Here is a 27741-nt window from a genome sequence, read left to right as displayed (position 1 = left end):
AAATAATCACCCTGTATATATAAGAAATGGGCACAATAAATGTATACTGCAGCATCAATTGATATTTAAATAACACATTTAACTATCCATCATAGTCTTCATAAAATCTCGATAGTTAAAATAATTTGGACGATCATCTCTGCTAAACGCTTTTTCCAAACATTTTACTTCATAAACCGACAACAACATGTTCAATTTGCGAACAGCCAGAGCACATAAAAATTCTTCATTCGACACAATTCCTTGACTATTATTATCGTAATTCTTGAACAAGTCATCTAAGCCGATATTTGGTTTGCTACGCAATTTTTTCAAAGCAGAATCGACAGCACTGCTTTGTTCGTCAGTTAAATAATTACTTAAACCTTCATATGAAGTTAAATATTCATAAGGATCCAAGTACGTATTTTTATCTAAACCTAATGTAACGAATGCCTCCTCAATTATGTTACAAAAACGATGATAATCCACTTGACCTGGGTGTGTTTTCGATTCAAATCTGAAATAATTTTGCATCATACAAATACGAACGTTTAATATCGGTCAATTTTAATTAAATTATAAAGATTACTTTCCAATTTATATATTATTAGTATGTTACTATAATATTTATATATCTATACCTAGTCCGCCCAAAAGTTTTAATTTGGCAACCTAACCGATGAGTTCAAATAGGACTTTGGATTTGATATAAATAAGACTAGGTCAAAATTTAGCACCGCTATAGTCGTTAGTCGAAATTTGCGAAATCTGAGTTTCTCTATTTCTTTTGAAACCGAGTTTATACTCACTCATTTATTAAAATTGTAAGTTCTTTTGAATCGAGTTTAATGCCTGCCATATCTAATCCACGTTGAAAATTATCTTTTGACATGACTTTATGATTTGAAAAATCAAATTGATTGAAAAACTGATAAAGATGAACTCTTCCTCGTTTTACCTAGATACAAAATTAATTTTTGATTATAAATAAGTCAACTATAATAATAAATGAATAAAAACTACGTTAAGATTACCATTGTTTTTATTTTGATAATTAATGTATTTAATGTTATTTTTCTTATTTTCTTGATTGGTTTTAGAGATATATCATAATCGTCATCATCGTTAACTATCTTGTTTTTGTTCTAAAATATTTAAATATATAATAAAAAAATATACAACATACATTTTCAATACCTACATTATTTAAACGGGGCTAAGTAAATTGAGTCCGAAATACCGTTTTTGTGGTAAACTAAATCCCGGATTTGAAAAGGTATAAGGTAAACTGAGTCCCTGGTTATAATAGGTTTAGTTAACATAACTGGCGTAGTTAAAAATGTGCTTTTTTTGCTTTTAATGTCTAACATAATTCACTACGTTGTACATAAAAATCACAACTAATTAAATATATAATATACAAATTTAAGTCAAATTATTTTTTGTATTTATTACTATTTATTGTTATTTATGTACATGTTAAAAATTTATTTGATATATTCAGATATTCTTAACGAATTCAAATCTTGAAATATTTTTATTTTCATATTTCAACATTTCTTGTCTCAAAAAACTTGTTTTCTTTTGATATTTTTTTCATTTTAATTACCTACCTCTTTGCTACGTATTTATATATATATACATATATATATCTATTTGAATGTATTTAAGTATGCAAATCGGTAATCGATAATCACTAATTGGTATATTATTACTCGGGACTCAGTTTACCTAGCACGTTAAAGTTTTCCGGACTCAATTTACCTAGCACCAATATCCACCCAATTATTTGGGACTCAGTTTACCACTCCCGATTTAAACTTTTTTAGTATAAGATTAATTATTTTATTTTATTTTATAATATGTATTAGCTATAGTAGTCAATAATAGAGATACCTTTATTATAGGTATGTAGGTAGGTAATTTATAGGTAGCTATAAAATATTTTAAAATTTGAATACCTACATACTTTTTACTAGTTTACTATTTAATTTGAAATTTGAATGCTTGTTAAAAACATAATAATAATAATTGAACCAGCCGAGAAACAATCGTCAATCAAGAGTAAATAAATACATTACTTAACAGTTGATATAACAATATTATAAATATTTAAATTTTTATTACAATTATAAATATTTTTTATATATTATTTGTACAATTTAAAAATGTGTGGACACATACCAAATTATAAATAATACTTGACTCTATGCCTCTCCTTAGACCAGTGTTTCTCAGACTGGGGGCTGTGGCTATATGACTGATGGGCCGTGAAATATATAATATATACCTAACCCTAATCCTGGTAGACCATAAAATAATTAATGTTTTTGATTAAAGGGGCCTTGACAGTTTCACATTAAATTTAGGGGGGAGGGGGCCATGACAAAAAAGTTTGATAAGCACTGCCTTAGACGACCTAAACCGGTTAAACCCTACTCTGTTAATCATATGTATGTACTTTGTACATACATGTATTACTTACTAAACACTTATTAAGCTTCTCATTAATATCAATTATCATTTTTAAAAATTCCAAATAGTTAAAACCATCTACGTTCATAAATTTTTTTTCAAGAATACTAAGTTCATCTTCTCTACATTTAATACCTGCTGTATACATTCCTCGACGAAATTCCGATCTGGTTATGTGACCATGATTAATTCTGTGTTTGTTAAATTTATTAATATGTAAAATTAGTAAAATAAATTCCTTATTAAATACAAAATATTTTATTACTTATCAAAAACCGTGAAAAACTGTTCTAGTTTTATTCTATGTTCATTTAAATAATTGTTTATATTAATTATTGTCTTATTAAATAAAACACGTAAAGGTAATTCCACTGCATCCCAATCTTGTCCTTTTATACGAAGCATTTCGTTCACATTTCGATCACATTTCATTTCTATATCCGAAGATATATCCGGGTTTTTTTCTATAAATACTATTTCCCAAACAGAAAAAATTACTATTATTTCATAGCTAAAATAAAACAATAGAACTATAATTTAATTTTTTTTTTTCTAGTATAAAACTAAAATTTTGAATGAATTTTTGGAATTTAATTAAAGAATATTCATATAAGCTATTGATCGAATGTCATAAAAACTAGAAGTGGGCGCTATATGACATATCTATAGTTAAATTTTATCATCTCAAGTTGCCCATAATTTCAAAATGTTAAAAAACAAAAAAACATTTTTTCACCTATTAAATGGTTAAGTACCTATGTATGTTGTAAAGTACTAAGTTGTAACCTAGCGTCCTAGCTTATTATGAAAATCTAAGATAATACATATTTACATCCAACGATTATATAGGTTATTATTAGGGCTCGGATTTATATGTATTTATGAAACCAAAATATATACATAAATATGTGCTAAAAAATCAAAATATGTATTTTACTAATATGATTTATTTATTAATATTTAATTATATAATATATCCATATGAGTTTCTAATGAAACAAATTATATTTTAAATAGTTAAATTATTTAAAAAAAGATGTTAAAAATTATAAAATAGAAATAAAAAAAGCTAATAAAAAATAAAAATTTTAATTATCTTGATTACAATTTATGATAACAGCCATTTTGAAATTTTGAAATTCAAAAGATCTTCGATTTGGTCGTAAAATTGTCTTGTACTGACTAAATGATTTTTCGTATTTCACTGATGTTATTGGACTGTATTGCATTTTGACTAAGTCTGAAGGAGTAAGTTATATCTACCGTAGTACCGTAGATTAAGTTCAATAATTGGTATGATTTTGTTACTATGTTGTACTTTTGGAAATTTGGGAAATTGTTTGTATTGAAAAATACAATCGTACATAATTAATAATTATTAAAAAAATCGTAAATGAACAAATTGTCAAAATATGTAGGAAAAATGGAATAATTGAAAAATATGTTAAAACATGTACTTATGGCAAAATATGTAAAAATATGTAAAATAAAATATAGTTATAGTTTCATTAGAAATCCCTTGAAACGAATTTATCACTCACTTAAATTAATTTATCAAGTCACAGTAAAAACATATATTTACATATAAATCCGAGCCATAATTATTATATTGTTAATATTATTATTAAGAATATAATGTTTGGGAAGTATAAATCGTGTCATATATTTGTATTTTGTATAATACCTATACATAACGCAAATTGTATTTTATAAAGAGGTAGTTTACTAGTAGTATAGTACCTAAAACAAAATATTTTTATTAGTTATATACTTATAATTTATATAATCTAAATGTTAATAACTAATAAAAGTAATGAACTAATAACCACTACTAAATCGTCAAGCCGATACTATTTTAGTGATATTAATTATTATTTATTAACCACCATGTTATTAAAATGTTATAAAAAGTTATTTTTAATTTTTATAACTTGTTTGCTTTATCACTGTTAATAATGCAATTTTTAAACTGTTGTAATAACATACTATTGATACTTGAGATGATGTACCTATACGCATTGTCTCCATTTTTAGGAACAAAATTATGGTATATAAGATTTGCGTTCATCAGAACCCATTTTGTTTTATTATTTTGTAAGTTTTCATACTAGAGTTAATTGTTCTATAATCAAATTATTAAAGGGAAGAATATGATCTAGCCGGCATAACTACGACATTTCATTCAGATTTTTTTTTTTTGATATTTTAATTTTTGAATTATGTTATCATTATGGTACACTTTTGCTACTTAAAAATTTAAATATTAATAAAAAATTACGAGATGTCATAAATAATATTCTTACCTTTAAATTTTATAATAAGTCAATGCAATGTTCTAATATTAGAACTATCATCATTCAATACAAAATCGGGGTGATATCCACTCATAATCAATTTATATATAATGTTATAATTTATAAATATATAGGTACTGTATAAATTAGTTATCAAAAAATAAAATCTATACATATTTTTAAAATCAAACACCAACCTTAAGTTAAAAATCATGTAAGCCCTTTAGAAAATAATACTTATTTTGGTCTAAATAAGTTATAATATTTTGTTAATGATTAAATTATTTTGTAAAAATGTATTAATTGGCAGAAATATAAATTTGCAAAATAATATAAACTAAACAACAACAGGCTGTCTTAATCATTTTTACCGACAAAATATAGACATATGACAACAGAATATGATTTGACAGAAAGTCCTAACTCTTATAAAGAACGAAGGGAAACGGCGTAAGAACTAATAGTTTAGGTTTAGACTCTAAACTTTTGAGTATAATAATTTTCCAACATTGCAGGTAATTATTAATTCAGAAATTTAGTACTACGTAGGTTATGTAGGCACACTCTATATGTTGTTAAATTTATTTTTAAAAATGTATGAATTAATGCGAATAAATAGTTAAAAAAAATAAATATATCCATTTAAAAATAAATAGGTAATGTAATAAATAGGTATGTAACTATTATTTTTAAATTAAAAAAAAAATGGTACATAAGTATAGATACCTACACCATCATATATATCGATGTTTAATCGATACATCGTACATTCGTACCTAAATTCTAGGTGGTAACTATCCCAGAATATTAAATAACGCGGTATATAAATCTAGTAAAAAAGTTGCTGATGTATTAGATAAATACGACACCCATAAAATTATACTATAATACTATATTATAAATTAATTATAACACCATATTCTATAATCTATATCATTGAATAATAAAATTGGTAAATAACACGACCAGTTCGTAACATAGGTAATATGAATAATACGACCTATGTACCTAACACCTAAGTCTAATACGTTTACAACCAACACCAAAGACTAGAAATCTTATAACAATATAACAAAATAACTAATAAGCTGTGTTGTAAAAAATACTTTTAAAATGTATTTGAGTAAATGCTGATCTGTCGTGATCGTTATTTTTTAACAGACGAAAACCAAAACCAATATCGAATTGTCAATGAATGAAAATGATTAATATAATATATTATATTACAATATAATTATTTTATAACGTTGTAGTATGACGAAGACGGCTTGGTATTTTTATTTAACAAGGATTACAAATAGAAACAAATTAAAAATTAAAAGGAATAAAAAAATTATTCAATAATAAAACAAAAGTAATGAAAATACCATTCAAATACTTCAAATTAAAAGTATTTAATAAGACAAAAGTATAATTGAAAATTGAATACTTTTACTCAAAATACTTTACAACAATAGATACTTATAAACTATATAAGTATGATTCAGATTTAAAAACAATTATACACATTGAAAAAGATGAAAATAGATATAATTATTCCAATTTATTAATTAAAAATATACGATTATTCTAATTAATTGTAAACATAATAATATTATTTTAATTTATTTAAAGGTATTATGGTATTATTATATGGTTTTAATAATTATTAGAATATAATATAATACCTATAAGACATTAAGACTCTAATATTTATTTAATAAGTCTACGAACTACGTCATAGATATATACAAAATGCAATTAAATAATATTTATAACAAATACATTTTAGTAAGGTAATGCCGGTAATGGCAATCATTCCCTTCCGTTATAATACCTATTAAATGATTGAATGATTCTAAAAAATAAAAATGATGTATGAGCACCTTTATGGCTTTATTAAACATTTAAAAATATTTCTTCCATGATTCTTTAAAAAATGTTTATCTAATCTAGTTTAGTAGAGTGTGATAATCTTAAATCCGTTATCATTTGAATTTACGATAATGTAAACAATTAATTTGTAAATCGGTTTTAGTTTTAATATTTTTACTTTATAGTTCTACTAAATTTCTAAATCCTAATGACAAGTGACCCAATGCTTATTTTAGTATTCGGTGTTAGACCACAATTCAAACTATTAAAAAATGTAATCAATTTTTTAATTTTTAATTTTCCATTAAAAATGAAGACGCTACAAAATAAATCTACCTGAAATTCTGAATAAAAAAAAAGGTACCTATAATTAAAATATTATTAATCTATTTATACTATATAAAATACTTAAAGTTAGATCATAATATTTATTAATAATACTAGGCAATCCTTGTATTATGTAAACATAAAATAATTAATTCTAAAATTAACTTTTTGAGTGGATATTAAAATATATAATATTCTACTTTACCAGTATCTATTTCATCTTCAAATTGTTTCCAGTTGATTCTTTCAGGACATTCTTTATCTTGATACATAAGCAACAATGTAGATAATTCTTTCTCTGGATAGTATATTTTACCTAATGAACTAACACCTATCATGTCTAAACACCTGCGGAATTGTGTTTCAGTTACATGTCCTTTTGAATCAGGATCAAATGTCTACATAATATAAAATAGTTAGTATATATGAATTTTCAAGTTAATTTACACATATCAATTTTCCAACTTGAAAAAATTGTCCAACATCAATTCGATTTTCATAAATAGATTTTTGAAGGTTTCTCAATATTGTTAATACATTATCCTTTTTATGTGTTTTATTTTCTATTAGTGGATGATATACATCTTGATTACAATATGATCTTATAACATTTTCTTTAATTTTGTCTTCTATAATTACCTTTACAATATAAATTACATTATTTAATGATTAAAAATGTATTTATATTATTTGGTTTATTAACCCGAGTAAAACGATAAATCTATAAATTATTATGCAATGATATTATAATGTTGAATATTAGAACAATGAAATAGTTTTAGTTTAATTTTATTTCTATCTATTTAAATAACATACATTATGGTCAGAGTGTTAAAACAACAACCTGTTAATTAACAAGTTAGTTAACAACTATATTTGTGTATAAATAAAATATCTTTTTATCTTTCACAACTTTAAAATTTTTAAAGATTTTATTATTAAGTTAATGCAATATGATACATAAATTTGAATTGATAAAAAATACATTTTTAAAAACTGTATTAAATATTAGCTATTACTTTTTTTGTTTTAGACAATTTCAATGTTGCCCTATAAAACAATACCATTATCTGATAATATAGATGGCTATGAAAAATTGGAACTTTTGGGTAAAGGTGGCTTTGCGTGTGTTTATCATGCTCAATGCCGCCGCACTGGTCGTCGTGTTGCTATCAAGGAGATTGACATTTGGACAATGAAAAAACAAAATATGATAGATCGTGTACGCCAAGAAGTAAAAATACATAGTCAACTTAAACATCCATCTATTTTAGAGTTGTATACATTTTTTGAAGATTGTCGGCATGTTTATTTAGTATTAGAACTTTGTCATAATGGTGAATTGCTCCAATATTTAAAACGTAATGGAAACAAATTATCAGAAATTGAAGCACGGTATATTATAAGACAAGTAGTTGAAGGTCTTTTATACTTACATAAACATAATATTGTGCACAGAGATATGACTTTAACAAATTTATTATTAACAAAAGACATGCGTGTAAAAATTGCTGATTTTGGTCTTGCAACTCAATTAAATTCTAAGGATGAAAAACATATGACAATGTGTGGAACCCCAAATTATATATCACCAGAAGTTGCCACTCGAAGCTCACATGGTCTAGAAACAGATTTGTGGGGTTTGGGATGTTTATTGTATACTTTGTTAGTTGGACATCCTCCATTTGACACCGATGCTATTAAAAGCACACTTACAAAAGTTGTGATGAGTGATTTTTCTTTACCAAATTATTTATCGAACAAAGCTAAAGATTTAATAAATTGTTTACTTAGAAAAAATCCAAGAGATCGTATAAATTTGCATGGTGTGTTAAATCATGATTTTATGCAAGAAAAAATTATTTGTGATGGGCCTTCTATATGGTTTCATCAATCACATTTCACTGAAGATAGTGGTTTCAATACAATTTCATTTAATAAAGAAAAATGTAGTTCTTCAACCGGTTTACATTATGTACGTTCAATTCATAATCCTAGTATTGAAATTAATCATCACACTGGAAATTCTAACTTAAATGCATTATCAAGTTGTAGAGATTTTCATTTAAATACAGAAGCCCAAAAAGAAGAATGCTACACATCAAATGTAATAAGAAGTTTTCATAAACATAGCAATAATTTCCAAAATATGTACCATGTAACTCCATCACAGCATTCAGAAAATAGACAATTTACTGTTTTTGATGATAAATTTTTACAGTCATTTAAAACCTTTCCTGAAACAAGTTCATCAAATAGAATGGCTGATTGCTTAAGCACAGTACGCTTGCAAAAACACAGACATAAAACAAAAAATAAAGTGTTAAGTATTCTAAATAATGGAGATGTTTGTGTAGAGTTTATTAAAATGAAATCAAAATCCAAAGAAGAACGAGTTATAGAAGTAATACGTATTTCTTCTGATGGTCAACATATGGTTATATATAAACCAAATAAAGATAGAGGAGTGACATTAAATGACGAACCTCCACCTATACCAATTAAAGGAGCTGATGAAGTATATAGTTATGAGTCACTTCCTCAGCATCATTGGAAAAAATATGCATATGCTGCTCAATTTGTAAAACTTATTGCTTCTAAGACAGCCAAAGTTGTTTTTTATAGTGATGAGGCAAAATGTCTTCTTATGGAAGATGGTAAAGCATTTGAAGCACATTTTTACAATGGATCTATGGTATCAAGTCTTGGAAATGGAGACATAAAAATAGTTGTAAATGGAAAATCAAAATCTTTTAGTCGACCAGAATGTTTAGATGAATCAGATAAAATAATTTATATTCAATTTAAAAAATACTATGAACATTGTTGCTTAGTTGAAAAAACTTTGTGTACTCTTGATACAAGTGCTAACAGTAGTGTTACTGTATTTCCGGTGACACTAGGAAGGAGACCTATAGCAAAAGAAACTAAAGGTAAATCTGATATACCAACAAATTGTAAATTAAAGAGTTCATTTTTAATCAAATCTGGTGAAATTTGTATAAATTATGGAGATGGATCGCTTGTAAAACTTGACACAACTACCGGTAAAGTGAAATGTGAGACAACTCAAGGAGTAGTTATGGTATATGATCAAAAAGATAGACATCTACTACCTGAGTGGGCAAAAAATTGTTTAAAAGAAATTCCACATTTACTTAAGCCTAATGAACAAACAACAACCAACTGGAAATGGCCAAACAGATAATTGTGACTTCAATTTAATACTTTTATTTATAATTTTGTATTAATGATAAATATTATTCAATCAATGAATTATTTAGCAAAAATTAGTCTTCCATAATTCATTAGGTAATAAATACCTAGTTTAAATAATGTCTATGTTAGATAATTATATAAAATATTGTAATTTTATGAATAATTTTAATTGAGAATAACAATGTATTTAACTATAATATATTATTTTGATAGGTATTTAGTTTATCCTTAATTTAAAGGCCTACAACAAAATAAATTAATATTAAAAATGTAAAAAAAAGTATAATAAATATATTATGTAATATATATTATTTAAATATATTTGATAAAAATAAATATGTAGGTATATTATTATTTATTACTATTGATTGTAAACACTTGTTAAGTTGTAAACTACTAATTGGTACCTACTGTTAAACTATTTATTATCAATATAAATAATTAGAATAAGGTATTACAGTTAAATAATAAAAAAAGTATTACAATAAAATATAAATAATTATTAATTCTCATGAATGTTATTTATTTTATTATTATTTATAAACAACTACTAAATACAGAGATGTCGAAATGAGTTTAATTAATATTTTACTTATGTCAATAAAATAATGTATTCAGAAGTTTCATACATATATTAGTATATTAAACTTTCAAACAGTTATTTATATCATGTTATAATTATATTTGTATAATGTTTATGGTTAAAAATGTGTATATTTGTTATTGCTGGCCATTGGCATATTATAATATGAGTTACAATGGTACATTTAATTTATGTTACCTTTACTTATATAGGTAACTAAAATAGTAACAAAACAGTGGAAATTGCCAAATAAGATTATAATACTTACATTAGTAAAAAATGATTCTGGGTCATTTTTTTTCACCCAGTTCAATTCATTTAAAAATTGTTTTTTATCGATCATATAACTATACGCCATAAATTTATCAATAATAAGGTGCATTTCTGGTGGAGAAATTGGAATTTTTAAAGCGTATAACATATCCTTAAACTGTTTTATAGTCATCAGTCCATTATTATTGGTCAGCTAAAACAGAATAAAATAAAATAATAATATTTAATTGACAATCAAAATGTAAGAGTGAATACCTTTTCGTAGTCTTCAAAATGAGATTCCAAGAAAATGCTTGATATATTTAAATTTCTAGACATTTTTTTCATTATTTTTAAACGGGGAAAGTCTTTTAATGTATAGTAGACATTTCCGTCATTTATTATATTGGAAGGGAATTCTATAATAGGTAGTATATTTTATTATTGTTAATTATATCTGAATGTACATATTTTATACATATATTTGTCATTAGTGTTATTCATTCAAGCATTAAAAATAAATTAAATGCCTTTTTCAATGTTCTGATGCATATTTATTTAACCAATTATATTATCTTAAAAATGTAGAATATAACCTTAAGTTCACAATTACACAAAACCACACATATCATATAAGTAGGTAGGTACACAATAAATAAACTATATTTATGCCACTTATAAGTTGTACTTACAATGTACATGTAAATTATTACATTGAAAACATAAAAAATGTGATATACCTACTTATACAATACTAATCGATAATAATAGTTATCTACAAAATATTATATAGGTACCTTTTTTTGGTTTCTTTGATTCATGTATAATTTCGCAAAATTGTCCATACGGTACTTGTCCATTGGAGTTTTCAAAATAGCTGACTAGAAATTGTATTTCCTCATCCTTTAAATTAGTAATAGATTTTAATGGTCCAGATAATGTATTTTTGAATTTGTAAACTTAAGTAAAAATATAAAAATAAATACTTATTAATTGTATTACTATAAGACATTCAAGTATTTAATTGAAAAAAAAATATACTTAATTATTATTACCGGTTACAAATCCAGTGTTTTTTATATCGTAAATTGAATAATATTCCCAAAAATTAAATTTGATGTAATTGACTACCTCTCGAATTTGCTTACATATTCTCCATAAGTCCCGTTTAACTTTAGAAGTATGCTGAAAATAAAAGACATTTAAATTAGGTTTTACCGATGTATTAGATGTAATATCTTTGTATATAGCCTTTATAAACCTATGCTTATTTGGGTATGAGGGTATGACAGTAAAATATATTATATTATTATGGTATACCTACACAAAATACCTAAAAGAAGCATTGATATTAATCATTAGATACTTTCACTAATATTTTATTTGTATAGGTAAAGATTTATATTATTTAGTCATTGTTCAAATATTTTAATAAGAAATTACATATTTTATAATATAAAATAAAAACAGGTTATTATAAATTGCTAAAAATAAGAAATATGTTATATTTTAAAATTTATAAATTAATAAATTAATAAATTACCTCCATTTTAATTTTGTAATGAGTAATTGTAAATTTTCAGTGATTTAGAATTAAGTTTATAAATAAATTCAACAAAAATTAAAATAATAAACAAACTATAATAACTATTAGCAATTATAATATAGTATGTTTATAAGTAATAAACATGAACATAATGCAAAATGTACGCAGCTAAATATTATTATTAGCCAAATTTAAATGCAATTTTGTGAAACAATTATTTTCCAAAGATCTAATAATAATATACACAATATCCGTATATTCATATTCTATTGGCTTAACAAATACAGTGCACTTTAAATAGTACTATGTATTATGTCTATGTGTCTTTAACACTAGGTACTATGTACTATGTAGTGTACTAGTGTGTACAATTACTAAATTTTATACTCGTTATACTGTAAAAATAAGTAATGGGCGAAGTAATAGTAATTCATAATTCATATATCTCTTTGAAAATGTATTATTAAATAATTTTCTTTCTTTTATAGGTACCTAGCCACTTATAAAAATGTATCTAATTCTAATATTATGTATAATAAAATATTTATTAATAAACATTTCAGTTATTTCAATGAAAATAGATGTATTTTATTATTATTATTTATTTCCATAGATGTTAAAATTCTAAGATTTAGAGCAGTGCACACACAAACAAATAATATAATAAACCTGTTAAATTCACCTTTAATATGTGTACAATTTATTATGCTAGAAAAAATAAAAAATAAATATTGGATACGTACGCACATCTGGTTTCTTAATCCAAAATATGACCGACTATGTATTTACTCATATTTTATTTTTATATTTAGTAAGTATAGGTATTGTAATTTTATTATAGTGTATACTGTAGGTATACCAGGGGTGGATTTAAAGCTTGTTTAAGGGGAGGGTGAATAGGAATATTTATGTATATCTGTATGACTATATACCTATATCAAAAATATCTGTAGTACAATCAAGGCCGTATCTGGGGGGGGGTTTGGGGGTTCAAACCCCCCCCGAAATTTTTCGCGTTATTTTATGTCGTAATAAAATAACTATTTCAGTCTAGAATAATCGATTAACATTGATACGTGCATATACGAATGACAGCTATGGTCTACGTTATAAACTTAAAAATAACTTCACTTCGGGTGTATCAGCCGGATTTCTTGATAGTATTATAGGTACATACTACATAGGTATATATGTATAATACATTACCACCAGAATGTGTAATCGACAAAGAACTATTTCTTAGTATTTTAGTAATCTTATCTTAATAGTCTTTGATAATAGTTAAAACTTTTTCGGGCAATATTCATTTCCAATATTTAGTTGACATTTGGTTTACGTTCTGTCCGTTCTGACGTTTTAGTGTGCTACGATTTACGAAGTGTTTAATTTATTTATTTGAAATGGCAAAAAGACAAAAAATTACCTAAGGAATGCAACTGGAGAAAACCGATTGACTGGCCTAGCATTACTCAGTGTACATAGGAATATTGTTGTAGATCCAGAAGAAGTAATCAATCGTTTTTCAAATGAAAAACAAAGAAATATAGAGTTTGTCATATAAAATATAAACCATTTTTCAAACTAAATGTATAGAATTAAGTTTAATAATCTAATTAATATTAAGTCTAAAAATTTTTTAATGTGAATTTCAATAAATACTATTTATAATTCTACAATATTATGAATTTTTAACCATATTTAATTACCTACACAATATTATAATACAATTAGAACACACATTTTTGGCTTACAACCCCCCCCCCCCCCCCGAAATTAATTTCCACTTACGGCCTTGAGTACAATGTACGAAATAAAGGCCCAAAGACGATCGCCCCTCATAAATCCACCACTGCTGCTTTTTTTTTATAGTGTATACAAGGCAGAAAAATCGCCGATTTCATGAAATCAGTAACGTTGTCGCCGATTACGTGAAATCGGCAAATTTTGTTTGCCGATTTCATGAATTAAGCAGACTTTTTTCTTGAATTCGGTAACATATTATTATGACATAATTGTCATAATTACAAATAGTGGATTATATAAATAAACAATAATTGCACGCGTGCTGATCGCATTACCACCACATTATGCCGTAATCTTTATTACCTATGATGAATGATGAACTTGCCGATCTTATTCCGTACAAAGATCGTCGAACTTGGTCTCGAAATATCGCGATAAATTATGTGTAATTCGGCGTGTCACCCAGGCCATACTTGTCAAAGTGTTTAAATATAATACAATTTTTTTTTATTCACTTTTTTTACACATTAAAATGTATTTATTATTTTATTATATTTCCGGTGTTCTACACATATTTTATTTAAATTATGTTTTATAATTTTTTTAAGAAAGGTCTTGCCGATTTCACGCAATCGGCAGTATTATGCACTTGAGTTGCCGATTTCACGTATTCGGCGACAACGTTGCTGATTTCATGAAATCGGCAATTTCATAAATCCGGCATAACATATACAAGGCTGAATTTAACACGAGAGCCGCCTTCTTTCAAAGGTCAAAGCCAAACTGACATATTTTAAGGGTTGTAACTAGTAAACATAAACTTTTTTCGTTTATCATTTCACATTTTCTACTACACACAAATTAGGGATTTGATATATATATACCTACTAAAACCTACCTGCTATAGGTTTGAAAATATCCCATGTCGTCAAAATTTGAACTTCAGATATCCACAAAATCATTATCTGTTTGTAAAACTGTTTTTCAAGGATTAGGTAAGTAATTTAAGATAAAAATTTTAATGCATTGTAAATGTTCGTGATTTTGACAAATGTCAATTTTAACTTTAAACACTTGTAACTTGTAGAGCTGTAAGTAATAAAAACATTTTGACAAGTATATTTTTGTTATTAATATTATGAAAATAAGAACAACTGAAAAACTTTGTATTAAATTTTCTAGCTTTTTTACTCAAAAATAAATATTCTACCTTCTACCATATCTACATAAATTTAAAAAATTCAGATAATTGTATCTAGTCTCTACATGAATAAATATTTAAATTATAAAAAAAAAAATTTTAAAAGGTATCAAAATAAAGATTCTAGTTTTTTTTTAAATCATCCAATTATTTTGAAAAGCAAAATAAATTTATTACTTTTGATTTCTCGAAGTAACAACTAGATCCAATTATCTACAAGAAATTGACACTAAGTTTAAAGTATTTTGGTATAAATTATGATTGGACCCGAGATTACCAAATTCAATACCGATTATAGCTTTTTTATTGAACCCAATGAAAACAGTTATTGATGAGTTGTCTATTAAATATTAATCTATTATCTATACATTTCTTTGATTACAAGTTACAACAGATTAAATGAAACTAAATAATCTGTGTGACTGTTTACCTATTATGTATTTAGTATTTCTAACTTAGATATAGGTACTAAACTTACTTATAACTTATAAGTTATAAGTACTAATCAAAAGAAATGCGAAATCATACCAATAAAATATATACATAATATACATATTAAATTATATATCTAAATAATTATTATTTATATAGTGGGTATCGCTCTACTGTATAGTAGAGATGAAGAGTAGGTCACTATAATGGATGTGTTAAATTTGAATGCAATGACAGGTATCATTGTATACGAAAAACAATTCTGAATGGAGATGATTTATCAGTCTAGGATAATTAGTAGGATATATTATATTAATGCTTTTAAAAACTATACTAGTTTAGTTTAGTAACTTACTTTTACTCCCCCCCTGCAAGTACCAACTAGATGAATTTTCCTTTTCAAAGAGGGGCTAAAGTCAAAAATCAAAGCATTATTTCTATTCCAAAACGTGATGAAAGACACAAAAAAAAAATAATAATAAAAAAAACATAAATCATTGTAAAATCAATACATTCTTCACTCCGTTCAGAATGTAAAATAAAAAAACAGATTAGTAGAATAAGGATAGGTAATATATTCCTCAACACCCCACTTACGGAAAATTAAAAAAAACTTTATTTAAATAGGTATTAATTTTATCATTTTTATCTATACATACGACATACTATTTAGTATTTAGTAGTGTTTACTAATAAAGTAGGTAATATCCTTCAACCTCCTAAAATATTAGATCATAATATTTTTTTTTATAAGTTTACCAATATGGCTATATGTATGTATATATATATATATATATATATATATATATATATAATACTTATAAATGGTATCTCAATTTATTTTTCGTATTTTTGGAATATTATCTTTTTTCTATACTCATTTATAATATTATATTTAATACACCCTTAGATAATATTATAATAATGATAATATACGAGATTTACTATAGGTAATATGTTTATATAGTATACATTTAACTATTTAAGTGATCATTATTCACTGTGAACAATGTGTAGTAAGATACACCATACGCCATTACGCCATACACGGCATAATGTATTAATGTATCGTAACATTGTGCTCATGCGCAATAAAAATCGATGATGCACACTGCACAGATGCAAATTTTTAAATTTTAATATACTATAGTATAGTATTGTATGATGTGTGACGTTTCATGGCGGTAAAAATTAAAAGCCCTAAGAAGTCGTTTTTGCTGGATCGTTTTGGATGGTTTGGTCCGGAGGGAGGACGGTCGCCGGTCGAATGACATGGAACATTTATGGGAATGGGATGGTCACACTGTAAACTGTCGGCGTTACCCTGTGACCGCGTCTGACTACGACACTCCGATCGACGCCCGCGGCCATTTTCTATAGCTATCCTACTCATACGTCCGTCCTGCCGTCCGGTACCTACCTACGTTCAGAAAAGTTTCTAGCACAATAATCCGTCTCTCGTTGCCATCAATTTTTTCCTCTCGCTGCTGTCACCCGCCACATCGCTCGTCCCCGCCGACTACGCGTGACAGTAAACACACAGTCCACCCTAAATCCTACGACAGACCACCGCTAACATGTCAGACGAACAACCGAAAGAACAGACCAACGGCACCAACGACAACAATGGCGTCGATCAATCCGGCTTAGAGGAACAAGTCAAGGAGGATGACAGGTAACATTTTGCACCGGCCGTAACTATTAATGGTTTTCCGTTTTTAAGCGGATGTTGTTATTTCAATGTATAATACGTTATAACCAATTCCAACAACCATAAACGTTTCTCATCAAAGATTGTCAAACGTGGACATCCTTCTACTCCAATTTCCTTCCTTTGCGCGTGATGTTTTCAACTATTTTCATAATGGTCAATGGCAATCGTCATTTGATAATTGATTTTAAATACATTTGAGTTGCCGGCCTAGACACAATCATGAATACAAAATGCCATAATTTGCGCATAGCATTTTGTTGAAAACTACAGATATTGTTCAGTTTATCACCTTAGATATCTAATAGCATTACCCTTTTAAAGTTTGTTGGTTTTTTTTTCATTTATGTTCTCAGTGATTCATTGATGGTAGTACTATTAATTTTTTTGTCAATGACGTTACATCTTTATAGTTCTAGGGTATTTGATGCTTTACCAATACAGTCATAATAGGCTGATTTATATCTACCTATTTTATTGACATTAAGACGTTATTTTACAATATTTTTTAAATGTACCTTCAATGTGTATATTTCCATATTCTAATTCAAAACTATCATATTACATACTCAAAAGTTAAATAATATTAGGTATTAACTAAAGGTAATATGTATTATATTCTCATTCATAATTTTATGACATTTGTGTAGTGTGTGGATTTACTTTTTATTTCTTAGAATATTTTACTAATGTTTCAGATTTACTTAGGTGTTTTTTTTTTTTGGCACTATTGTATCTTTTTACTAATTTGTTTATATTAAAATAGTCTTGTTATTAAATACTTTAAAAAATTAATTTAGGTTAGGATATCTCTTTCTTTACAAAAACTATCACATGCCTATGGAATTAAGTGAATTGTGAAAAATTAAATAAAGCAAGAAAATTGTAATATCTGGGTATTTAAACAAACTAAATTTGTTAGATCATATCTCTTATACTAAACATAACATTTTTAAGCCATTGTAAGTTGTGCTACATTTGAAATTACCACACTATAATCAACTTAATCTTCTAATAATCATATTTTCAGAATTAAGTCTATTTATCATAACTTTTAATCAGGTCATTTCAATAGTTAAATTAGATTTAAAATGTATTGTTTATAACTTTGATTTATCCATAATATTGTAGTCTTATTTGCCAATACACAACATAGTATAATACAATGTATCTTAATACATTTGCCCTAGGTATAGTTAATTTATAAATTTATGTTTTGTTATATTCGTGCATGCAATGTGCATATTTATTGATTATTATGATTTTTGGTTATTTCTCTTATCTTCTCCTTTTAATATAAAATTTTAAGCATATTACTAATTGTTTTTATGATTACCAGGATTGTTTAGCTTTTTAACTATTTTGTCACAAACTTATTATAAAAAACGGCCAGTACCATATTAATTGTCCTTAAGATTTTCTTAATATTATTTAGATTAAATATGCATAAACGCCATAATCTTATATTACATTTTTCTATCTGCCATAACCATTTACATACATATCTAAGTTATAATGGATCCTAGATAAATATATAACTACTCTGATAATACCTTTATTTATTTACTTAAAACAATTTACTTCTATTACTTAAGGTATTAAAGGGTATTAGTGTATTTTATTCTTTCCAAATTTTCCATGCAAGTATTAATTTTAATTTCCTACCAAAGTTTTTATTTAGATTCGTGTTAAAAGTTATCTGATATATAGTGATATAATAATGATATTGTGTACAATTATATTACTTCTGTTACTGACAAATCCTAAGTAAGTATTTCTGTATTGGTCATAAAGAGACGCTACTACTATTAAATAAATTATTGTTTGGTATTAATTTTAAAGCATAAAGCCTTTAATATTGGTTTATAACATTTTTAAGTCTTAACTTAATTTGTAACTTACAATAAATTGGTTAGGCTAAATCAATTATTTATCATGTAACTTAAGTTAGATTAATTTGTAAATTTTTTGTTTGATTTTATTATTATTAATCATGTTAACGTATAATGTTTATATTAATAATTGTGTTAACTTAATGAAGATCTACAAGTTGGCTTGCCTACTTCTCAAGGGTTACAAATTCTTCTCAATGGGCTTCAAGATCCTTAACTTGGATGCATACAAAATATTTTAACTATTATAACACAATTTGAACGAGCAGAAAAGTTCATGTAAATTATTTTCCATGATAATCTGCGTCTCTTCAGGACCGTATAGGCCTATGTATCGATTACCTTTCAACGTGGTGTATAAATATGCGCAGGTGACGATCATGTCATTCATTGAAGAACGGATGTTTAAATTATGGACACATTGTACAACAGGTATACGTTTGACAATGGCTGACTGATTTTATTGCGGCGAACTGGCAGTATCATCACCTACCAAATGGTAGGAATCATTAAGTATTAAACAATAAATAAATGGAGAATGAACTGTATTAATAACTTAGTATGAATTAAAATAATTAATTATGCATCGAGTTTCAGTAAAAACTGTTTTAGAGTAAATATTATATTGAAGTTCAAGAAAAAAACATTTATGCAATTTATTATGTTACAGTTCTCGTCACTAAAATATACACACATGATATTCATTGCAGAATTTGTTGGCCTAAGATTCTGTTTTGAACTACAATTTGTGGCCTGCTTGTGTAGTATTAAAAAAAAAAAAAATAATACAAATATTTTGTTCTAATGTAATTCTAATACTTTGTATTCTGATATTATGATTAAGTTAATATATATATATATATATTTATATGTATATATATAATTTCTTTTCTTTCTTTTTTTTTTTTTTTTTTGGTAGGGGTAAATTTTCCTCATTCTCCTGATTAAAAAAAAAAAAACATTGATTGTCTGCTTCAAATATAAGTAGACAATAAATGTGTGGTTGTGGTATATATTAGTATAATTAAGTAAAAAATCCACTCAACTGTAAATGGTTAATAAACTCGATAATTTTTTTTAGTTAGGTGTAATACATACACATAACGATGATTTAATGACAATAAACATGATATTTGTATGAAATAGTGGAAAGAAAAAAGTTTTTTTTTTAATCACATTTTAAAATAAATAAATACTTTTTTTTTCATATGGATTTTTTACTTTTTAGTTTTAGAATTTCGATTAGCTGTAATTTTTTGTTATTGAGGCTTAAATGTAAATTATAAATTATGTATTTTATTTTTATAATTCCAAATATTTATGAAGTGAATTTTATTAATCATCTATTTTATAATTAATTGTATTGTTACCAATTTTTTTTTTATAAAAATTCAGCTATGAGAAATATAAATATGCAGAACTTTCAAATACAATTCATGATAGTAATTGAAATATATTTGAAAGTTTGTCTATCATAAATATCCTTATCTTTTTTTCCAATCCAAGTCCTTCAATATTACATCAAGTATAAATTTTTGTTTTTTTTTTTACTATATAATTACTACAAATATATTTTATGGCTAGGTTGTAGGTTGTTTATATAATTTATTTTATGTGCATTGTTAATTTATTAAATACATTTCATGGGAAATCGAATTTAATCATTTAAGGTGCTAAAGCAGTGTTTTATATAATATATTTAATCAGAAACTTGGAAAATAAATTTTTTGATATAAATTACCTAGTACTTGTTTTTTTTTTCTAATATTTATACATTACTATTATTATTATAATTATGATTATTACTTATAAAAAGTTACTATGATTTATAATATCTTATATTGGGGAAAATAAACGTGTAATTTATTATCTTGTATGGGTCTTAATCTATTTTATTTTTACGAACAGCAAAATCTTAAAAATATTTTATCAAAAATTCCTTGTCTTTGTTATATCCAATTTTAACTTATTTAAAAACAATACAACAATATTATATCTAATTTGATTTATTTAATTTTAGGAAATTATTTGTTGGCGGTTTAAGCTGGGAAACAACAGAAAGTGAGTAATATTTTTCTTCTATATAATAAGGTTGAGAATGAGCTCTATGAATGTAAAATAATTTCGATATTTTTATGCTTAGGTTTTTTAATGTATATGTTCTCAATAATTCTATGACAATTGTGTAAATGTTAAAATATCTCTGTATTTGCAATTAAAAATGTATTTTTACTTATCAATAATCTTATCCTCTTCAATTATTGAATTTAATAATCATAGTTCATACCATGACGCCACATTTTCCATACCATGACTCGATGATTAGATAACGTAAATCTAAAAATAACGAAAACTCAAACCAATCTAATCAGATATGAGTTAGAAATATACGATCTAATTTAGAGTTTATTCTCTACAGCCAGTGTACATTTCAGAGTTCATTAAAATATAATTGATAAAATTATGGCAGATACAAACGCAAATGTTTCTGATGTGTAAATGCGTTGAAGTGTTAACCTGCATTCAAACTCTTAACATATATTTCTACGACTACCACATGCACATCTTAGTAATAATATACATTTTTTTTTGCAGAGGAATTAAAAGAACATTTTGTTCAATATGGAGAAATCACTAACATTAGTCTAAAGACTGATCCTGCAACTGGACGTTCTAGAGGATTTGCATTTATAATTTTTAAGTCTGTCGATGGATTAAATAATGTAAAGATTACATTTTTATTAAATATTTTTGTTTAAATTTTTAAAAAAAAAAACTATTTTTTTCAAATAGGCATTTGCAGCGGGTGACCATGTTATCAATGGCAAGAAAATTGATCCTAAAAAGGCGAAAGCAAAACAAGAAAAGGTATTTGTTGGTGGTTTACCGTCTGATGTTACAAATGATGAAATTAAAGAATTTTTTGGAAAATGGGGTGTTATTGTAAACTTAGAAGTGCCCTTTGATAAAATGAAAAATCAACGTAAAGGTTATTGTTTTATCACTTATGAATCTAGTGATAAAGTTCAAGATCTTTTTAAAACTGCCAAACAAACTATTAAAGGCAAAGAAGTATGTACCAAATATTTAATTATTTATTGGTTTTTTGGATATTTTATTTTGATATTTTCATAGGTGGATGTTAAAAAAGCAGCACCCAAACCTGCTAATCCTTATGCTAACCCCAAAGCAATGAGAGGACGAGGAGCAGCCCGTGGAGGTAAATTTAATTTTTATATAATAATTTATATTTAGCTATTCAAAATTTAATAATTCGAGCAAAACCAATTAATTAATTAATTAATTTCATGAATTAAGCTGGATACAAAAGAAAGCATGTGTTTCTTTTTATTTAATTTAGTAGTGAATATATTTCAGATTAATATTTAATTGCCCTTTTAAAAATTTTATTTTAATGGTTATTAATGCATATTAATTTTTAATAATTATAATTTTTTTCTCCTTAAAATTATTTGTGATGTGTCCTTTCTGTATTTATCTTTTCAATAAGTTTCAAAAATAATTATTTATTAGTTTAACCAAATATTTATCAGCTTCAGATATACAATGTGATTTGCTTCTTTATTTATGTTTGGAAATAATTAACTTTTAGGCAGTTTGATATCAGAGCTAATGATCAATATTATCATATAAAATGAATAATTATGAATTTTTATTAAGTATTGATAAGAAAACTAAGTGAAATATAGATTTTATATCAAACAAAAATATAATATTTGTTTTTGTGTTACAATTTGGTGGTATTAAATTTGATTTAAATTGTATTCAATTAAATTTAAAACATAGAATGTCTGTATATATAAATTGTGTGTTAGTTGAATTTGTGATCTTAAATTATTTGTATTGCGTCCCAGGTTTTTTTTGTACATAATATGTATTTACTCTTTGTTATAATTTATAACCCGTTGAGCATTGATGTAAATCATTTTAGTTTTTTATGAAATAATTTTCAGTAGAAATCCTTATTCCAGAGGTGAAAGGTGAGTGTTGATGGGACCCCCCTTCCAAAAAAAAAAAAAAAAAATTAAATCAACAGTATTATTGGTATTAGCTTCTTTATTATTGTTATATGCTTGTTAGTTTTGCAATGTATACTGAATTTCTTCTTTCATTATATTTTTTTTTAAATTTGAAACTTGTTTTGTGTTGAAACTGTGTTCACTAGTTTTGAAAATTTCCACTTACATTATCTGGGTCGCAATACTTCATATCAAATTATCAAAACTTTATGTATTGCAATTATTTTCGAGTCTTTTTAAGTTCTTATAGACGCAATTTTACAGCGTCTTTTTATTTATGCTTCAGCTTGTAATTAAGTATTGATTGATGAAGACTTCAACAAAAACTGAGACAAGTAATTACTATGCATCATTTTTAGTTTTGTAAAAACATTTTAGAAGATGGGATAATTTTAATTTCAAATTTATGGTATTATTAAGTTATGCTGAAACAAAAGGTTTAAATCAATTTTGTTTGGGAAAAAAAGTTTTTTTAAAGTTTATTTTTGGATTTGAAATATTAATGGGATTTTAACTTTTTATTTAAAAAATTAATTACTTAATATTTTAAAATAAAATTATTTTTTTAACTTTTTTGTTTCAGCATATGGGCCGTATGCTGCACCATACGGGACATATGGAGGTAAGACTGTTTTTCTTTTGAAAATTTAAAATTGTTTTTTTAAAAACTAAATTAACACAATTCAAAAAACACAAATTAGAAAAAAATGATATAATTTTTAGAGTTGCAATTGAAAACAGTTTAATTTGATTTAACTTCTGTTAAATTCATATTTCCTCAATAACACATCTGTTTAATATTGATCATAAGCTTGGGTATCATCTCTAGAATATTCTTTGTTAGTATTAACTTGACTCATCTGTTGGTGATTTTTTCAGTAGTTTGAATATATTAATGATGAGTATTTATTATGTCAGTTCTGCTACTGAAAGTAATTGAAGATAATACATTACTGAAAATATGTGTGATGCATTGGTTATTTTAAATAACTTATTTATATTGCAATTTAGTAATATTTATTGAGTTAATTCTATTACTAAATACAATTGCAGAAAATTGTTTTCTGGTATAACTAATATTATATTTGTACTTTAATTACTTTTTTACAAAGCTGGTTAAGATTTGTATGACTAGTTTTAGTTGAGTTATCATAAAAAAATGTAGTTGTAAAATAAGTTTCTTGGGTTTATAAGTTAATTTTTTTTTTTAATTCTTTTGACTACTAGTTCTATACTCCTAAACATTTTTCCCATTGAAAAGAAAATTACTAATTTTAATTAGTCTAATAATATTTATTATAGTTATTACTTTTTCTGATCAATAAACTGATTTCATCCAGACCATACAATTATTTTCACTACGTTTGCACAATATAAGTCAAAAGTTATAAAAAATTTAACTTTTAACTAGTTACTTTACAACTTTGTTTTTTAAAATAAAAACAGATTGATGATGAGTATGTTTCAAGTCAGTTCTGCTACTGAATATAATTTGAAGAGATAAAATTTCTGAAAAAATTCTGTTTAATAAGATAATTATTGTTACTGTTATTTAGTGATGAGTATTTATTAAGTCAGTTCTGCTACTGAATACATTTGAAGAGTATAATTTTCTGAATAAATACAAATTTATAAAATTGTTATAGGTACCATAGTTTAATATAAGTATAATTATCAGTATTTATTAAGTCAATTCTTTTATGAATATAATTGAAGAAAATAATTTTCTGAAATGATAAATTTTAATAGATGTAAGTAGATAGGATATTGATGATGAGTATTTTTTAAGTCAGTTCTGCTACTGAATATAATTTGAAGAGATAAAATTTCTGAAAAAATTCTGTTTAATAAGAGAATTATTGTTACTGTTATTTAGTGATGAGTATTTATTAAGTCAGTTCTGCTACTGAATATAATTTGAAGAGATAAAATTTCTGAAAAAATTCTGTTTAATGAGATAATTATTGTTACTGTTATTTAGTGATGAGTATTTATTAAGTCAGTTCTGCTACTGAATACATTTGAAGAATATAATTTTCTGAATAAATACAAATTTATAAAATTCTTATATGTACCATAGTTTAATATAAGTATAATTATCAGTATTTATTAAGTCAATTCTTTTATGAATATAATTGAAGAAAATAATTTTCTGAAATGATAAATTTTAATAGATGTAAGTAGATAGGATATTGATGATGAGTATTTTTTAAGTCAGTTCTGCTACTGAATATAATTTGAAGAGATAAAATTTCTGAAAAAATTCTGTTTAATGAGATAATTATTGTTACTGTTATTTAGTGATGAGTATTTATTAAGTCAGTTCTGCTACTGAATACATTTGAAGAATATAATTTTCTGAATAAATACAAATTTATAAAATTGTTATAGGTACCATAGTTTAATATAAGTATAATAATAAGTATTTATTAAGTCAATTCTTTTATGAATATAATTGAAGAAAGTAATTTTCTGAAATGATAAATTTTAATAGTTGTAAGTAGATAGGATATTGATGATGAGTATTTTTAAGTCAGTTCTGCTACTGAATATAATTTGAAGAGATAAAATTTCTGAAAAAATTCTGTTTAATAAGATAATTATTGTTACTGTTATTTAGTGATAAGTATTTATTAAGTCAGTTCTGCTACTGAATACATTTGAAGAATATAATTTTCTGAATATATACAAATTTATAAAATTGTTATAGGTACCATAGTTTAATATAAGTATAATTATCAGTATTTATTAAGTCAATTATTTTATGAATATAATTGAAGAAAGTAATTTTCTGAAATGATAAATTTTAATAGATGTAAGTAGATAGCATATTGATGATGAGTATTTTTTAAGTCAGTTCTGCTACTGAATATTATTGAAGAGATAAAATTTCTGAAAAAATTTAATTTAATAAGATAATAATTGCTACTTTTATTTAGTAAAGATATTAGTGATGAGTAATAATTTAGTCAGTTCTGCTACTGAATGTATTGAGGATAATAAATCATATTCTGAAATACAGATGAAGGTTGGCATCTGTATTTGATGTCTCCATCATACATGTCACATAGTCAATTTACAGTATTTTTGGAATCATAATTAATAACCTAGTACATATCTTAAACATTAAATTTTATTTGCGTGATCTTGATACTTATAAATAGAAGTATTAAATTTTAATATTTTATAAAGAATGAAAATTTGAGATTTTTTTTATTTTATTGATTTTTCATGTATAAATAATTGTTCACAGCTTATCCTCCTCAAGGCTATGACTATTATGGGGGAGCAACATACCCGGGTTATGAAGCTGATTATTATGGTAGCTATGGCTATGCAGGATATGGTAAGATTCTTATTAATTAGTACTAGATTTCAGTGTTTATGGAATAAATACTTGTAATTAAAATAGTTTATAACACTTGAGTATTAATATTAATTCAGATTATGGTTATGGATATGAAGCACCACCGGCACCTGTTTCTGCTACAAGGGGTCGAGGTAATGATAAATGCAATTAATAAAATTAAGGATTTATACTTAAATGAGATTTGTATATTTTTACAGCTGCATTCAATGGTGCTGGAAAAACAAGAGGAGCATCTCGAGGATCTGGTGCAAGACACGCTCCATATTAAATTTTAAATACCTTTTCTCCCTATTTTTGTGTGTGTTTGTATGTGCGAGTGTGTACACTTTAAAATGACATAATTTTTTTTATATATAAACAAATCATTTTTCTTGATGACAATAATGACTTGTGAAAATAGTAGAACTCCCTTCCCTAATTAGTGGTATATGTCTAAAACATATAATCAATCAAATGTACAAATAAAATATCTAAAATTAATATTATTTTAATTAAGCACAAACATATGGTAAATTATAATATAAATTTACTTTTTTTTACTTTTTAGGGTTAGTATGTATTTTTATTTCCATTAAATAAAAATTAATTAGACATTTTTAAAGACTTGCACTCCTTGTGCATATATTATTATACTAGTTAATTTGGTTTACTTGTGTGATTTTTATATGATAATTTAATATGTTTGAATTTTTTTTTTTTGTATAATATTAAATATATATCATATAATAAAATATTTTAGGGCTTTTGCAATAGATATCTGATATATTGGACAAATGAAAAATTATTGTTCTACTGAAAAAAAATATGTATTTATTTATAT

At 25.0% G+C, this 27741-nt stretch overlaps 3 protein-coding genes and 8 non-coding genes across 12 annotated transcripts; 10 read left to right on the top strand and 1 right to left on the bottom strand.

Moving 5' to 3' along the window:
* LOC132918952 (uncharacterized) lies at positions 1-17279 on the bottom strand. Its single transcript, XM_060980308.1, has 9 exons — positions 17232-17279; positions 12042-12171; positions 11786-11945; positions 11003-11057; positions 7398-7571; positions 7133-7330; positions 1017-1127; positions 792-940; positions 1-499 (listed from the first exon to the last, which is right to left on the bottom strand). The coding sequence occupies exons 1-9, from the start codon at positions 17277-17279 to the stop codon at positions 79-81; spliced, it is 1446 nt and encodes a 481-aa protein (XP_060836291.1). The 3' UTR covers positions 1-78.
* Positions 6745-10179, top strand: LOC132922327 (serine/threonine-protein kinase PLK4). Its single transcript, XM_060985794.1, has 2 exons — positions 6745-6965; positions 7966-10179. Exon 2 carries the CDS (start codon positions 7975-7977, stop codon positions 10138-10140), a length of 2166 nt encoding a protein of 721 aa, XP_060841777.1. The 5' UTR covers positions 6745-6965; positions 7966-7974; the 3' UTR covers positions 10141-10179.
* On the top strand, positions 17248-27522 carry LOC132923247 (RNA-binding protein squid-like). 2 transcript variants are annotated; one of them, XM_060987107.1, is made up of 9 exons: positions 17248-17583; positions 21532-21572; positions 22107-22234; positions 22305-22583; positions 22647-22731; positions 24135-24173; positions 26805-26897; positions 26996-27052; positions 27119-27522. In XM_060987107.1, exons 1-9 carry the CDS (start codon positions 17486-17488, stop codon positions 27187-27189), a joined length of 891 nt encoding a protein of 296 aa, XP_060843090.1. In that variant the 5' UTR covers positions 17248-17485; the 3' UTR covers positions 27190-27522. The 2 variants fall into 2 exon arrangements, with proteins under 2 accessions (XP_060843090.1, XP_060843091.1); XM_060987108.1 differs by lacking the exon at positions 24135-24173 and having other exon boundaries at positions 17250-17583.
* LOC132923582 (small nucleolar RNA snR61/Z1/Z11) lies at positions 24442-24523 on the top strand. The gene has a single exon (XR_009661235.1). It is a non-coding gene; the product is annotated as a small nucleolar RNA snR61/Z1/Z11 (small nucleolar RNA).
* On the top strand, positions 24997-25067 carry LOC132923530 (small nucleolar RNA snR61/Z1/Z11). The gene has a single exon (XR_009661186.1). It is a non-coding gene; the product is annotated as a small nucleolar RNA snR61/Z1/Z11 (small nucleolar RNA).
* On the top strand, positions 25317-25387 carry LOC132923584 (small nucleolar RNA snR61/Z1/Z11). The gene has a single exon (XR_009661237.1). It is a non-coding gene; the product is annotated as a small nucleolar RNA snR61/Z1/Z11 (small nucleolar RNA).
* Positions 25422-25492, top strand: LOC132923528 (small nucleolar RNA snR61/Z1/Z11). Its single transcript, XR_009661184.1, has one exon. It is a non-coding gene; the product is annotated as a small nucleolar RNA snR61/Z1/Z11 (small nucleolar RNA).
* LOC132923583 (small nucleolar RNA snR61/Z1/Z11) lies at positions 25742-25812 on the top strand. Its single transcript, XR_009661236.1, has one exon. It is a non-coding gene; the product is annotated as a small nucleolar RNA snR61/Z1/Z11 (small nucleolar RNA).
* LOC132923529 (small nucleolar RNA snR61/Z1/Z11) lies at positions 26062-26131 on the top strand. The gene has a single exon (XR_009661185.1). It is a non-coding gene; the product is annotated as a small nucleolar RNA snR61/Z1/Z11 (small nucleolar RNA).
* Positions 26381-26450, top strand: LOC132923531 (small nucleolar RNA snR61/Z1/Z11). The gene has a single exon (XR_009661187.1). It is a non-coding gene; the product is annotated as a small nucleolar RNA snR61/Z1/Z11 (small nucleolar RNA).
* LOC132923527 (small nucleolar RNA snR61/Z1/Z11) lies at positions 26497-26569 on the top strand. Its single transcript, XR_009661183.1, has one exon. It is a non-coding gene; the product is annotated as a small nucleolar RNA snR61/Z1/Z11 (small nucleolar RNA).
* Positions 27523-27741: the final 219 nt, after the last annotated feature.

This window comes from Rhopalosiphum padi, chromosome 2 (genome assembly GCF_020882245.1).
Source record: "Rhopalosiphum padi isolate XX-2018 chromosome 2, ASM2088224v1, whole genome shotgun sequence".
NCBI classification, from domain to species: Eukaryota; Metazoa; Arthropoda; class Insecta; order Hemiptera; family Aphididae; genus Rhopalosiphum; species Rhopalosiphum padi.
The sequence above is the reverse complement of the archived record's forward strand: the minus strand, read 5'-3'. Positions and strand labels throughout refer to the sequence as shown.